Raw genomic sequence first — 16658 nt, forward strand, 5'->3', positions numbered from 1 at the left:
TCCAAATGATTTGAAGTCTAAAACAAATGAGTAATTCTCAGTGCTTCACTTTTTTCTCTTCACTTTCCTTCCAAGTATTTAATTAAACCAAATAGTGTACGATAAATACACACAGGTGTAAATGAAAACAAGCTAAATGGAGAAATGCTGGTCTCTTTTATCATTTGCATGGTATTGCTAATTAGGAGCAATTAAAAACTAAGAAAACAGCTGTTTAAGACTAAAATAAGCAATAAGGGTTCAAAATCTTAACAAGCGACACAACTAAAGTGAAACTGAAGTGTTACTTGAGCAATAAGGGCTTCTTATTAAGCAATTGGGTTGGAGCAAAAACCTGCAGCCACTGCGGCCCTCCAGGACTGAATCTGCCCACCCCTGGTTTATACCACTGTTTAAACCAACAAATAGTACGTTTTTCCTTGCCTCCACTTGGTATTCACTAAAATTCTTCTAATTTCCCCCCTGCTTTTGCCATTGCCTTTTCACAGAATGATAAGCTTAAGGGCTATTTATTTTGATTTGCATATTCAAAGAGGCGTAATTCTGGGAGGAGTTTGGTAGTGGCGACAGGTGCGTGCATGTGCGTTACTTTTCATGCTGACCGGGATTTATGTAGCGGAAGAACGTGGAAGTTTGCGTACGCACAGATTCCTGCATCTGGATCTTTCTGTGCGTACGCACATTCCTGCTTTTGTGCTTACGCCATGTTATAGTGTGAGTTCTATGCACGCCGTTATACATGAGGCCCCAGATGATTTATACAAGAAACACATACTTACTCTTGTTATTTATGGAGTGGAAGAACATGGAAGTTGGCAAACTCATAGATTTATGTATCTGGGTTTTTTTGTGCGTACGCACATTTCCACTTTTGTCCTTACAACATGTTTTACTGTGAATTCTATGCACGGTGTTATGCATGAGGCTCCAGGTGCTAGGGGTAGAGATCTGGAACTGCAGGGTAAACATTAAGGGCTCTACTGTATGGTCACCATTTCCTCCATATATTTCGCCCTTAAGCCTGAGAAAAAGAAGTATAAAACCTGAGGAATATAAATCCCTCCAGGCCCAGATGTAGACAATGGGCATCAACATTCAATAATGGAAATTGTTACAGTGACAAGAAAGGAGTTTTCGACTGGAAAGTGAGAAACTAAAGGAAAAAGCACCCTGGAACAGAAATGTTGCTGTGGAGGGAGACAAACATCGAGGTGAAGTGCACAGTCGGTTTACTTTTAAAACAACTCAATTTCACATAAATGTTTTGCTTTAAAAGATACAAATCAACACCTGATCACACTCAGCATGAAAACTTGACATATTTGTTAAATTTTAAGGCTTTTGTTTTCACATTTGGACTTGTGCCACATCATCTCCATTTTAAAACATAAGCACAGGTTATATATATATATAATTTATAATGCAGAAAATTAATATATACCATTTTTGAAAGGAAATAACTTCAACTTGAAAAATAGCAAACGTATCCTTTAATACTCAGCATAAACTAGTACCATCAATCCCCAGATTGCAACAAAATAAGTAAATGGTGATTAATATGTATATCATGGCTGAAAAAATGCTCCATTGGAAGAAGAAAACCAAAACCTTTATATTCTAAGATCAAAATGGTTTTGGATGAAATGAAAAAAGATAAAGCATTTTATTTTCAAGCATCAGTAGGTGGAAGAATTAAATCAAAAGCTTGACAGGTGCTAACAGACTCCAATAATTCAGTTATATTGACCGTACTTACTGTTCAAGAAGTCAAAAGCTAATGGATGTTGTTTTGGAATTATATGAATAATAAAAAAAACAAAAAAATCTAAATGTAAAAAATAAAGCAGGGAAATACTTTCATTATAGATGTATTTATCTTTATTGACTGAGTTATAGCTGTTAATTGCATTTGCCATATTTTCCAAAGTTTAAAAGTTATGTTTCAAAGGCATCTGCATAGTATTGTGAGTACAACCAAGCACAGTATAAATTTAAATGTTGATTTAGAAGGATGAGAAGCAAAATTAAATTGTATTTTGTAATTTACACATTCAGTACAGGCAGTAATGAGCAGATAAAAAATCTGTCCACAGCTATGAACAGATTGAAGGTACTAAAGTATCGATCAATACCGAAATGCTTGAACTGAGAGTTTACGCAAGTACTGCCACTAGTGAAAAAGGCTATAAGGGCAAAACATTAAAAATGGTGCAACAAAGGTCAAAAAGCCAGGAAAGTTAAAAAAGTAAAACAAAAAGATACAAAATGCAACACGCAAACCAAAACTTCTGCCGAAAAAGCACAAAAGCTATTCTCTCCCCAACAAGACTGTGAACTTTCCAAACCATCTACAAAAATCCGCATTTCAGCCAGAAACCTGGAGAGTGCTGGTAGTGGGCCATAATCATTATAATGATATCACCATGCAGTAAATGACCAGAAGTGGTACCAACAAGACACTGTGATTAATAACCAAATGGCCATGGTAAAGTCAAAAATCCCAAAATACCATCAGATGGACAACAGTCCACTAAATGATGACCTAGTAATGTCACAAAGTAAATATAAAAAAACATCAACAACATTACAAACAATATTAATTCAAAAGAAACAGCAGACATGGAATCAGAGTGGTAAAAAAATCTAAGATATTAAACAACGCACAAGTTTCATGAATGAGACCCATCTCCACTCACTCCCTTAGCCCCAAAAATAGATTGGTTTTCGTCCTTCATCTTCTTCAAACCAGGCCTTTCAGCTAAATATTTATGATTTTCTACACTACTCTACTTGTTCTGGTGAAGTTTGAGATTGTAACAAGTTAAGCAGGACAAACTAGACCCCTTTTGCTAGCCACAGATTTCAGTGTTCACATAACCGCTTCATCATGTACTGGGGTCTGACCCTGCCTCTCTTGCTAGTGGGCCACACTCAACACATTACTCAAGGGAGGAAACTAAGGATGTCTAATCCACTTCAACCAAACCACGGCAAGCTGGAACAAAATAGTTCTAGTTAGACTAATCCGAACACCCTGTCGATAAAATTAATTTGTGCTGCTTATAAATATTTCCTCAATTATTTGAATGCTCCTCAAATATTTCAACCCAAGGTGATGATGTGCACTTTGTTGAGTTTCACAGCTGGTTCAACACACATTCTGGGAGGGTTCAACTATTTTTTATTTTGTTTCTGTCTGCTAACTTATGACTCACAGTACCCTGACTTTCTCGGTTGTACCATTGTGATGTCATCTCGGTCATCATCATTTTTGAGTGTGTGTGAGGCATAAATGAGCACGTGGTTCACAAATGAGTAATCTACTGTACATGTACTGGTGGATGAAGTCACAGGCTGATAGAGTAGAAAACCATCAACTATTCTGATCTGCATTAGAAAGCCAAATGCTATCCAAGCGACACCTTTGCCTGTAGGTGGCAATTTAATCCTTATTATCTTTAATAGAGTATTATATATACTCGTGTTTAAGTTCTTGAACGGATAAGTTGGTGCTTGATTTTACCGTATAATTTCCGGTATTTTATGATGTTGGTCGTATAAGTCGAATGCGGAAAACTCACACTATTGATCCAAGAGATTATGATATGCTAACACCCACCTGAGAGAGTAACCATGGAGCACACTACCTTTTTTTGTATGTATTGTGCCTACATGACCACACGGTAATACCCGAACTATTCCAAAGCGACGATTGCACTTTTGTGTGTTTTTGTATCTCACACCCTCATACACCTTTATCGTAAGAGCATCCCTTATCTACGATGGAGCATTCGATCAGAAGAAAATTTGAAGCTGGTTTCAAATTAAAAGTCGTTGAAGTAGTGAAAGAAATTGGTAACTGCACTGCTGTAACAAAATTTGACGTGTCTGAGAAACCGATGTGAGATTGGAGGAAGTGTTGCATTTTTGAATGAATGTATAAGTCGGGGTCGACTTGTACATGAGTATATACGGTAGTTATTTCTAGTCGATTTTAGTAGTTTTTATGTTAGCTTTCATAAGAAAGTTGTGCATTGGAGCTAACAAGAAGTGGCAAAACAAGTCATAGCAGGCTCACCATAGGGATACCATTCAGTGTTCTTTTCAGGTGTATGCAGGAAGCTGCTTGGCCTTTACTACTGTATGTGCTGCTTTTCAAACTTTTTCCAATGCTGCAAATATTCAAGTTGCTCACTTGGAAATTTTAATGCGATTCTTGGAAATTTTTTATTGTCCAACAGAATAGTGATGGACTTTACATCATGGGTGAACGTTCTTTGATCTGATCTGGTTGCTTGCCAGGGGTCCGTGACGGCAAGGGGCACATTTATTAAACATTAACATTATACAAAGTTATTGTCTGTTTTTACCTGCATTATTATCAATCTTTAATTTAATATTGTTTTTTGTATCAGTAAGGTGCTGCTGGAGTATGTGAATTTCCCCTTGGGATTAATAAAGTATCTATCTATCTATCTATCTATCTATCTATCTATCTATCTATCTATCTATCTATCTATCTATCTATCTATCTATCTATCTATCTATCTATCTATCTATTACTTACAATCAAAGCTTTGCACATTGAAAGCATGTACGTTAGAGTCTCAGCACGGATCAAACAGCAGAATATCCATTAGCTACAATTTTTAAAGTATAATCAACTATCTGCTAAGGAGCACTATTCTTTAAGTCACCCAGGGGCTTGTGTCGGTCTTAATCCGGCCTTGATGTACATTCAGTGGTTTAGCTATGTGTGTAGATTTACAAGTTAAAACCCACACAGAAATTAACAACCGGACATAATTAGGTAATGTTTTCCAATGATGTTTAACAAAGAACAGCCCATTGACAAAGAACAAGTTAATTGAAAAAATGGAATTAGTGAGAAGTCAAGCAAAATGACACCTTTTATTGACTAACTAAAAAGATTACAATATGCAAGCCTTCGAGGCAACTCAGGTCCCTTCTAGCCAATAAAAGGTGTCATTTTGCTTGACTTCTCACTACATTCATAATTGCTAACATGGTACAACACCCTAATACTACATTGAAAATGGAATGAAAACATGCCTCTGACAAATTTAAAGAAAGTCAAGACAAATTCCTCCTACAAATGTTGAAAATAGAAATATATACTCTGTGTGTATTTATGAGTTTTGTTTTTGTCAATAGATGCATTAGGCTTTGCCACTGTGGGAAAGTCTGAGAAAGGTTGAATTTACTGACTTATGGCATTTGGGAAGGTTTAACCCTAACTCTAGCCCTAGCCTAATTGTAAAACTTCCACATTGCGTAATCCAGAAGAAGTAGCTAGGCGGATGTGAAACTTGAATATCTAAATCTAAGACCCACCTGGTTGGTTAGAACTCTATTAACTCATTCGTTTAAAGCTAAGCTTTTTGTACTTTAAAATTATCAGTGCTTTGCATTCACAAGATACAGAGCCATTTATATCTAAAAGCATAAGATCTAATGAGGACTACGTGAACATAAATCGTAATCATTCATTCAGATTGAGGAGAATTTTTTCAGTCTACGACTTTGTTTTTATTTTTAGTTATTTAGTATTTTTATAGCCTTTTCTTTGCCCTCTAAAAATAATGAAGGCATCATTGGTGGGGATTTACAGGTCAAGAAGTGTAATGATTTGGTCTGTATTTTTGAAGATGTTAATTTTGAAATACATCTCCTGAAGTGCCATTTTGTTGCACCACAATGGTTTTGTTGGTCTTATCACGATGGTATTAAGGTCAGCATCACACAATCCTGTACTGTCTGAGTCTGTGACTAATTCAGTTCTTGAAAGTCTAGCATAATTGTTTTAAAGAGCTCTGTGGCTATGTATTGTTTTCTACTCTTCGACTTTGATTTATATCTTGTGTTTTGATTTAGGCGACATGTAATATTCTGGAATTTGCCTGTCTTGCTACGACTCCTGAATAACGATTTTGTCTCATGTCATGGTCATTGCTTATTTGTATCACAGCTTTGACCTTGGCTCACTATTACTATCATGTTACATCTCCTGATGCCATACTACTTAAAACTGCTGCTGCCCTGTGCAGTCATTCCTACAACTACAAATTTAGTTCAAAATTACTTTTGTTTTCATTAAGTAAAGGCCCACTTCAGATAGTTAAAAAAACAAAACTTTTCAGGATTTTACAGAAAAACTACTACACTTTCCATTCAATCGACATTCCAATCATCTCAGCTCATTTGATTCTCTGGCCTACTTACTTTAGTTTTGGGGGTATCCTATTAACGCTCCATTTTAAAGAGTAAACACTGGTCAGAATGATAGATGTTTGCAAATATTCAAGTTATGAATTTTACAGTTTGCGCATTTTTATGGCTTGGTAGCATAATCTTTAAAGTACATCACATTTGTAAGACCGGTAACCTGTTGTGACAAATATTGAACTCTGGATCTTAGATGAAAATGTTTTTTTAATTTTTGCTCTACTGAATCCACATTTATCAATTTAATTTTGGCAAAAACACTGTGTTTAATGTAGCAAAAAAAGACTGTGGTAAAAGCTGCTATGCTTAAACAACACAACGACCCATTTCTTGCTACCCAATGGCTATAATACTGTAGCAGGGAACCTAGTGCATTTTTATAAACAGTTACCACAAATACAATTTTCTGGACATGCCAGGACTCTGAACCACTTCCCAGGTGAAGCCTTTTTAAAGAAAGAATTACACAGCATTAAAGCTGACTTCCCTTACTAACTTTAAGACATCACAGTAATGAGCCTGCTTCATTTATGCAATGACAATCTCCATCAAGGTTAAAAATCAGGCTGTGAGTGGAACAAGAACTAACGTGTAATCAGGTTTGCACTTTAGGGAGCTGATTGCACTCAACCACCACACTAAAACATTGTATAAATAATGCTGCACCCACCTGGGATCCTTCTGAATGCTGTCAATGGAAGGTGACCTTGCCAAGGTTCCCTCCGGTGGGATGGCTGGCCCAGACTTGCTGTACGGTGACTCCACCGAGGGACAGTAGTGCAGCTGACGGTAAGGATCTGCATAATTGGCGGCTGAACCCGCAGCATAGCTGGATCTCTGAAACGTTCCAGTGGTGTTCTGTGGGCCGTGTTGGCTGCCAGTGCGCTGCAAGGGTACGGAGTCAACACCAGGGGAGGATGGGGCTACGACAGGAAAGTAGGGACAAAGCATAAAATTCAGGACCTGTTCACAAAACTGGTTAACTAGGTCTAGGCAAAGGAGCAAAACACATAAAAAAACAAGGGATGAGAGATGCAAAGTAGCGTCAGTTTGAGGGATGGGCATGGGTGTGTGTGAGTGGGCTTGCATGGGAAATGTGCTGCAGGTTATGTGACACATTCAGCATACAGTATACCTTGTTACAGTCATCCCCATATGGTGTCATTCCAGAGAGTCAATTTCAGATGACAAACATGTGCCACACACAAAAGAACACACTCCTGTTCTATCTGTTTATCTTTCTGTATCTGTCTACCTCAATTAATTTTAATTATATATAAAAACATTTAAAATGTAATTATCTATATATCTTTGGGGTGGAGAGACAGAGAGAACAAGAAAGCTCACTTTTTCCATGACAACCCGTATCCACTTCCACACATCGTATAAGCCCCCTAGTGGCTACATAATACTCGCGTCTCTTCCGCGTTATGATTTCCTTTCAGACTTACAAAACCCTGTAAATAAACATCAAAGAGATGTTTCCAATCTTTTTCTTGAACATAAATTTGTATGACAGAAAAAATCTTCTGGGGCTCATCATCCTGGTATAGCAAACAATATGGTTGTCTCCACCAACCCCTCTGTCTGTTGATTAGAGACCTTCAATCACAGTAGTAAAATAATGAAACCTTATACTGTATGTTCTCTGCTAATGAACAGCCCTCATTTGGATGAAATGGGTTTGAAAATGGATGAAGGTATGGCTGTTCCCTGCTAGTGATAATACAGTATTTACACAGATCGTCACGCCGACTTTCCAGAACTTTATTCTACTTGGCAAAGCAGAATCTGTCTTTAAACTCTCAGTAAATGATTGTCATGCATTTGTTTGATTGCTTTTGATTCGTAACATTGCATTTTGCTCTGGGCAGTGCTTTGAGCAAGAGCTATTTATAAAACATGAAAAGCGCTTAATAATATAAAGTTGAAATGATAGAAAGTGAAGGACAGAATACATAAAAGAAGATCACACAGAATCTGTTAAATGTCATAGTTGTCAGTCAAATAAAAATTCATCTTCACTCACTTGGACAGTGTATACAATATCTTCATTGTCCCCAGATTCGCTTACACATATTGGTTCTGTCATACTTCCAAATCCAACTTCACAGAATGAACATCACCTCAAGATCCACCTCAATAACTGGGCCAGATGAATGCAGAGCTCAAGGGGGCTGATCCTCTGATGACTCAAATGGAAAGGAGGGGAAATACCGACTACCACCCAGCAGCTACAGTGTCTGGAATTGGCCACTTGGAATAACCAAATGGTTTATTACTTTCAGATGAACAGAACACTTTCCTTTCTACTCAGTTATTCTAAAATATAAATTTTTCCTGAAAATAATGTACTTCTTTAGAATATATTTTCTGATCATTTTTTTCTATTTTGAATTCAAAAAGCAAAAACAAAAAAAATTGTAGTGACAGTAGGAAACACCAACTCAAAATCGCCATGTAAAAGGGGGTCCTATAGGCTAAAAAGTAATTGATGCTTGCTCAAGTCTGACCGAGACAATGAGCGCTGAACTCAGCAGGCCAGTTTCAAACCAGCGTTATATATACGTACCTGAGAGGCTGGTATAACAGCCCACCTATCTGCTGTCATGACCCTGCTGGTCTGAATAATGGCCTATCCACAGCTGTTATGCTATGCTACTATTACACCACTCTACTTTCTATATCTTACAGTCTGCAGTGGTAGAGGCATATTCCAGAAAGGCTGCTACGCGTATCTATTATCATAACCCAACTGGCCGGCATAATGACCGTTGCTATATTAGACTACACACATAATGTATCACAGTCTTAAGTTGTGATGTTATGCTGCTTATGCAAGTTACGCTGCTGTTTTTGTTTTTTGTTTGCCACAGGTGAGGTATATTGACTTGTTACTACATTTTCTGACCTTGTTTTCTGTCTCTGATTTTGGTTCTGGCACCAGTGCATTTTGAATTCCTTGTTTTGACCTGCATTTGTTTTTCAACCAGGCTTAATTTCCTGGTCCTTCAAAAGATCAGCCTTTGTCACCTGTCCTATAACCTCTAATAGTGGCAAAACAAGATTCTTGTATTTTCCTCTCTCTGATAGACTAACAGTGAGTACTTTCAGACAACAAATTTTTCAGTAGAAGTATGTCAAGAAATGCAACAGGGCTCCTTCACACCCACCATGATACGGCTAAATAATGCCTCACTGTGACTGCAACAGTTTTGTTTCTTTTTAAATTTCTTGTCTTATAGTCGTTCTGGTGTGTGTTTAGACCAAATTCTATGTGTATATTATTTATTTATTTACTTACTTACTTACTTGCTTATCTACCTATTTATGTATTTACTTATTTAAAGAGCTTCTGTAAAAAAATCCAGATTTTCCCCAGGGGACAAATAAAGTTCTATAGTAAGTATGTACAGTATGTATGTATGTATCCAACAATTGTTTTGTTATATCTGTGTCTTTTGTGAAAGTATTTATTTGATATCTGGACTTCAGTCTTCACACATTATACACTTCACGTCAGCATTTTGCCAATTATTAGTAGAACTTGTGTTTTGTCTTGGTAGAGCAATATTTTACTCTACTTTCCCCTTTTGTATTATTAATGTGTAGCCTTTGTCAGAATGCCTCAAATCTCCCAGACTTACCACTGTTTATAAGGTATTGTACCATATAACTTCTCCCCACCTTCCCTTCTACATCTATAACCTCAGGCAATTAGGTTTAGTAAAAGACAAGCACGAGTGAAGTTATACAGTACATAAAATAATGTATTATTGATAATATTCATAAATAATAACAATATGCAAAGTACATTTGAATATTGTCAACCGTACAACCTGATAAATGGTGATGTGTAGTTTCAGGCGGCACACAGACTTGTTAGTTACTTAAAATGTCTCTAGTTAAGGCATCATTTGTGGTCAGCTTTCTTCAGAACAGGCTTCATGCCTGTCTCAATATGGCTGCCGAGCTGTGCTCTTCATTGTGTTGTTCTTTTCAGTTCATGCATCAGTTTGGTAAGAGAGAGAGAGTGAGGTTAAGCAAGCAAATTTATAGATTCTCTGTCCAACCCTTAGAGCCAATAGGCCGTCATGGTACTTAAAGGCTTCTGATACAATAAGCCAGTTCCAAACAGCCATACTTCAGACCAATGGGGGAATAGAACACCTTCACACCCGCCCCCCAAAGCCATATGTTAAGGTAAAGCTTGGCAGTTATGCAGTCTGGCTTTCCTGTGGGGGTTGACTGAGAGACTTTAGCAGAGAAACACTTGCCAAACTGGTTTGAGGCACCCCCCCCCAACCCTATCGTAAAATTACAAAGAGACTCAGTCCTAAAAGGGGTGAAGGGGTTCTTAAGCCATCAAACCACTGCTGTTATTATCTATAATGTAACACTAATATTACATTGCTTTGCCTAAGTTACAAATAAAGACATACAAAATATTTATCAACTTGTATGCAAAATTTCACATCACAACAACATGAAAAAAGTTTCTGTTCTAGTTATGTGTTGAACATTTCTTGCCTCACATTTCCTGTCATCCTACATTTATTTACGCAGATCATTGTAGACACGGAGCACACATGAAATGCATGTGTTCCAAATAACGATCTATTATTCACCTTCTACAACTCCAGGCACCTCACAGCCAGGTAAACACACTTGAGCTGGGAGAACTTCAGCTATGTCAGTGGGGAATGGGATAGCAGGCTGTCTGCTGCTTGTGCTGATTGACACATTTGCAAAACAAAAGACGCTAATGAGGAGGTGCAAGGGGATTTAAGGTGGCCTGGCATCATGAGTTTTTTCATAGAAAAAGATTAACCAACAATCTTGGATGTTTCAAATATTGTGACATTGGAATTTATACCAATGCTGGCATGACATGCTGGTGTTTGCCATTCTGAAGCCATGTCCCTAATCACCCACTGTTTTATGATAACACTATAAACACCGAATAACACAACAAACAAACAAGTTTTTGTGACTCTCAATGATAATATATATTCCATCATTTTCTATTTCTCCCAATTTGACAACAGCATCCTGTGTAGCTGTTTTTCTTCTTGTGTACGGTACAGAGCCATTGGCAGCCACACCAGTAAGTTCAGGAAAAGTTTCTACTCACAGGTCACAAAGTTGCTGAACACTCGATCGCAACAATTGAGAAATTGTTCTGTTCTGTGTACTGCATTGTATTGTATTGACCCCCTTCTTTTGACACCCATTGCATGCCCAACCTACCTGGAAAGGGGTCTCTCTTTGAACTGCCCTTCCCAAGGTTTCTTCCATTTTTTCCCTACAAGTTTTTTTGGGAGTTTTTCCTTGTCTTCTTAGAGAGTCAAGGCTGGGGGGCTGTCAAGAGGCAGGGCCTGTTAAAGCCCATTGCGGCACTTCCTGTGTGATTTTGGGCTATACAAAAATAAACTGTAACTGTAACATACTGCATTTATTATCACGCGTGGTGAACTGGGAGACAGATGAGGATGAGACGCAGCTACTAAGCTCTTTTCCTTTTACAACTTTGTAGTAGAGGACGACTCTGACCCCTTCAAAGACAAGTGATATCCCTCCCTTTTCGCCCCGAAAGTCCCACCCATTCTTGTTACCCTGGTATAAAGAAATGCCATTGGAAATTGGCACTCATTCAATGCAACTGTCGGGAGCCAGACTTCCCACAGAGGCATCGAAATTACATTCATTAATGATCGGTGAATGTTTGGTGTTCATTTTTTTGGTTTAGTTTTTTTTCTTTAATGTAGCATTGCTGCTATTAGATGGGGATGTCACTGGGACCCTATCACTTTATCCTGTACTATTTCACATTACATATATTTCTCGATTATAATAAACAAAATCCTGGGATGAGACAGGACTTTTTAGCCTGGGACAAGATGTGTCTTTTTCAGAGAGATACTTTCACGTCCTGCAAGACGAGACTTTGTGCAGACTACCCCCAGGGAAATAAAAGGCAAAGAGAAGATGACAAAGTAGAAAGTCGTAAAGAATTCAAAAATGGCGCGATACACATGCAGAGCAGGGTAGAGATAATGAAAGTACTAAAATTCGAAAGTCTCAAAGAAATAATAGTAAAGATCACATTAGCACAAACAAACAAATTATTACTCAGTGAAATAACGGAACAGTGAAAAGAGATTGAATATATTGTTCGGATTTAAACTTAAGTCGGAGACTTGTAGATTGTTTAATTCATATTGCCATCAGGGAAAAGTAGTGTTTCTTCCCAATGAAGAGATACATCCGCGGGAATTAAAAGATTTGTTGTTTGATGAAAGTGAAATCCACATATGTGAGCGGCAGAGACGCTGGCCAGGGGGTTTGGCAAGCGAAGCGAGAAGGGGGCAAAGCACCCTAGTGTATATATATATATATATATGTATTTTTTTTAAATTTATATATATATATATATATGGGGCGGCACGGTGGCGCAGTGGGTAGCGCTGCTGCCTCGAAGTTGGGAGACCTGGGGACCCGGGTTCGCTTCCCGGGTCCTCCCTGCGTGGAGTTTGCATGTTCTCCCCGTGTCTGCGTGGGTTTCCTCCGGGCGCTCTGGTTTCCTCCCACAGTCCAAAGACATGCAGGTTAGGTGGATTGGCAATTCTAAATTGGCCCTAGTGTGTGCTTGGTGTGTGGGTGTGTTTGTGTGTGTCCTGCGGTGGATTGGCACCCTGCCCGGGATTGGTTCCTGCCTTGTGCCCTGTGTTGGCTGGGATTGGCGATGGATGGATATATATATGTCTGTGTGTGTGTTTCATGGTTTGTACATCAATTGAGTATCAATTTCTTATGTTTTATTAATTTCTTATGCTCTTATTAGCTATTCACTAAACAAATGGGCTTGATGGACTGAATGGTTCTCCTCTTGTTTGTCAAATTTTTTATTGGATTCTATCCATCCATTATCCAACCCGCTATATCCTAACTACAGGGTCGCTGGGGTCTGCTGGAGCCAATCCCAGCCAACACAGGGCGCAAGGCAGGAAACAAACCCCGGGCAGGGCACGTAATGAATTCCTTTTAATTAAGTATTCTGAATACACTCTCCAAAGGACTTGGTGTATACTTATATTTATTTATTTTACTTTATTCAGTCTATTGGAGACAGCTAGTGCACTCTTCATTCTACTTGAGCCACAAAATTCCTAGGCTTATGTAGACATTGATGCAAGTAATAAATCATTATATAAACTGTAGAAGTTAGTAGTAAAATCAGAAACACTGTATATGAGTTTACATATATATTAAACTGGTTATACAATATAACAACAGGTATATAGTATTATATATACAGGACATACTGTGTATATATACATATATATATATATATATATATATATATATATATACAGTCATATGAAAAGGTTTGGGAACCCCTCTTAATTCTTTGGATTTTTGTTTCTCATTGGCTGAGCTTTCAAAATAGTAACTTCCTTTTAATTTATGACATGCCTTATAGAAACAGTAGTATTTCAGTAGTGACATTAAGTTTATTGGATTAACAGAAAATATGCATCATAACAAAATTAGACAGGTGCATACATGTGGACACCACAACAGAGATATTACATCAATACTTAGTTGAGTCTCCTTTTGCCAATATAACAGCCTCTAGATGCCTCCTATAACCTTTGATGAGTGTCTGGATTCTGGATGGAGGTATTTTTGACCATTCTTCCATACAAAATCTCTCCAGTTCAGTTAAATGTGATGGCTGCCGAGCATGGACAGCCTACTTCAAATCATCCCACAGATTTTCGATGATATTCAAGTTAGGGGACTGTGACGGCCATTCCAGAACATTGTACTTCTCCCTCTGCATGAATGCCTTTGTAGATTTCAAACTGCTTTGGGTTATTGTCTTGTTGGAATATCCAATCCCTGCGTAACTTCAACTTTGTGAGTGATGCTTGAACATTATCCTGAAGAATTTGTTGATATTGGGTTGAATTCATCCAACCCTCGACTTTAACAAGGGCCCCAGTCCCTGAACTAGCCACACAGCCCCACAGCATGATGGAACCTCCACCACATTTGACAGTAGGTAGCAGGTGTTTTTCTTGCAATGCGGTGTTCTTTTTCCGCCATGCAAAGCGCATTTGTTATGACCAAATAACTCAATTTTTGTCTCATCAGTCCAAAGCACTTTGTTCCAAAATGAATCTGGCTTGACTAAATGAGAATTTGCATACAACAAGCGGCTCTGTTTGTGGCGTGAGTGCAGAAAGGGCTTCTTTCTCATCACCCTGCCATACAGATGTTCTTTGTGCAAATTGCGCTGAATTGTAGAACGATGTACAGATACACCATCTGCAGGAAGATGTTCTTGCAGGTCTTTGGAGGTGATCTGTGGGTTGTTTGTAACCATTCTCACAATCCTGTGCATATGCCGCTAATGTATTTTTCTTGGTCTGCCAGACCTGCTGGGTTTAACAGTAACTGTGCCTGTGGCCTTCCATTTCCTGATTCCATTCCTTACAGTTGAAACTGACAGTTTAAACCTCTGAGATAGCTTTTTGTAGCCTTCTCCTAAACCATGAGACGGAACAATCTTTGTTTTCAGATCTTTTGAGAGTTGCTTTGAGGATCCCATGCTGTCGCTCTTCAGAGGAGAGTCAAAGGGAAGCACAACTTGCAATTGACCACCTTAAATACCTTTATATCTCATGATTGGACACACCTGTCTATGAAGTTCAAGGCCTAACGTGCTAATCCAACCAATTTGGTGTTGCAAGTAATCAGCATTGAGCAGTGACAGGCATTCAAATCAGCAAAATTACAAGGGGACCCACATTTATGCACAGCCAGTTTTTTCACATTTGATTTAATTTCATACAACTAAATACTGCTTCACTAAAAATCTTTGTCCAGAAAACACCGCAGTACTCAGATCTTCCTAGGAAATGAAAGACATACCACTGTTATCTTTTTTGTTGAAAGGAGAGTCAATTATTATGCAGGTTGAGAAGGGTTCCCAAACCTTTTCATATGACTGTATATATGAAACAAGGAGTAGCTCAAAATAACAGTTTTGGTGGCTTTTTTTAGGGTGTCATGCAGGACTTTTGAACTACCGCTAAGCTTTTATCATGCTGAACACTCTTCTTCCCATGCAGCAATTTGGAAGTGCCACACAAAGGAACTGCTTGTCATTTGTGAGTCGATACTTTGCAGCTATCAATCGATACTTCATGGGGGACTTCGTGGTGTTCATTACATCATGGGGAAAACTTGTCACTCATTTGTTTGTGCTTCACAGCAAGCAATTGATCGAGGGGTAAAACTCATGTAGTGTACTGGAATTGGAAAATAAAAGGATCTTATCATCTCCTCTATTGTTCACGTCAGTTCATTACTGAAAAAAAACTGGAGAGAACATTAGCCATAAGTACGAATGGCCTCAACTCTGTCAGCCGTAAATAGTAATATAACCTGGCAGAATTTGTGAAATACTGGCCATTGTTTGGAAAATATAAGTAGTCATGCAGAAAGCTTTTCTTTTAATTGGGGAGTGTGCTCAGCAATGTATTATCACATAATTGTGTGTGTCCATTTTTAAATCACAATAATAACTGTTGACCCTTTGGTCCACTTTGGGGAGATCTCAAATGTGCAGTTCATGCAAGACAACCCAAGAATTTATGGGACCTGGAGTTTTTTTTTGCCAAGAAGAATGGGCAGCTCTACCACCTGAAAAAACCGTCCAACACTATCATAAAATACCATCACTGATTCCAAAAGGGGCAATAAACAGTAGCAAGAACTAAAGGTATGCAAACCTTTCAATGGGGACCATCTCGTTATTTTCCTTGTTACTATGTTTTGCTTAATGGTAATGCTATTCTGTGATGCCTTAGGGTTTAGTTTGGATTCCTTTAAGTAAAGTAAAGTAAATGAAATATGTTTTGCATGATCAGTCATCTTTTCTATAAAGTATGGAACACATCTTACAAGTTACAGGGCATGTAAAATTATGAATACAATTATATATATATGTTGCTATCTTTACTTATTATTATGTAACATTTCTTTAAATCCTGAAAGCGCTGTTTGCATGAAGGCTGTCACAAAGACACAATGGAAAGCTACAAATGCCATATTTTACTGGGCTCAACCCATTAATCTAGGGAAGGGCGTCCAACTTGTCCAACATGTCTTTGAACAAGTTTTTATGCTGTTCATTAATTTGAATTCTTAAAATTATTTTTCAGACGAGGTATTTTCATGAATCAAGGCTTCAGACTTAATATTTACTTGTACTTATTGTATAAAAACAAAGACCCAAGGCGTACAAATAAGTGTAATAGGCAGCAACAATTGGAATAATAAATCGTGAGAGGTGGAAATTGATCTGTCTGAATGTTAATAAAAATACGACACTGTCGCTC

The 16658-nt window shown here is 38.0% G+C and overlaps 1 protein-coding gene across 1 annotated transcript in view; it reads right to left on the reverse strand.

Annotated features, from left to right (window-relative positions):
* ctnnd2a (catenin (cadherin-associated protein), delta 2a) overlaps nucleotides 1-16658 on the reverse strand; it is a 1670075-nt gene that overhangs the window by 443106 nt on the left and 1210311 nt on the right. The window contains exon 10 of the mRNA XM_051929317.1: nucleotides 6917-7169. Within this exon, the coding sequence (XP_051785277.1) occupies nucleotides 6917-7169 (253 nt within the window). The remainder of the gene's footprint in view (nucleotides 1-6916; nucleotides 7170-16658) is intronic.

This window comes from Erpetoichthys calabaricus, chromosome 6 (assembly GCF_900747795.2).
Source record: "Erpetoichthys calabaricus chromosome 6, fErpCal1.3, whole genome shotgun sequence".
NCBI classification, from domain to species: Eukaryota; Metazoa; Chordata; class Cladistia; order Polypteriformes; family Polypteridae; genus Erpetoichthys; species Erpetoichthys calabaricus.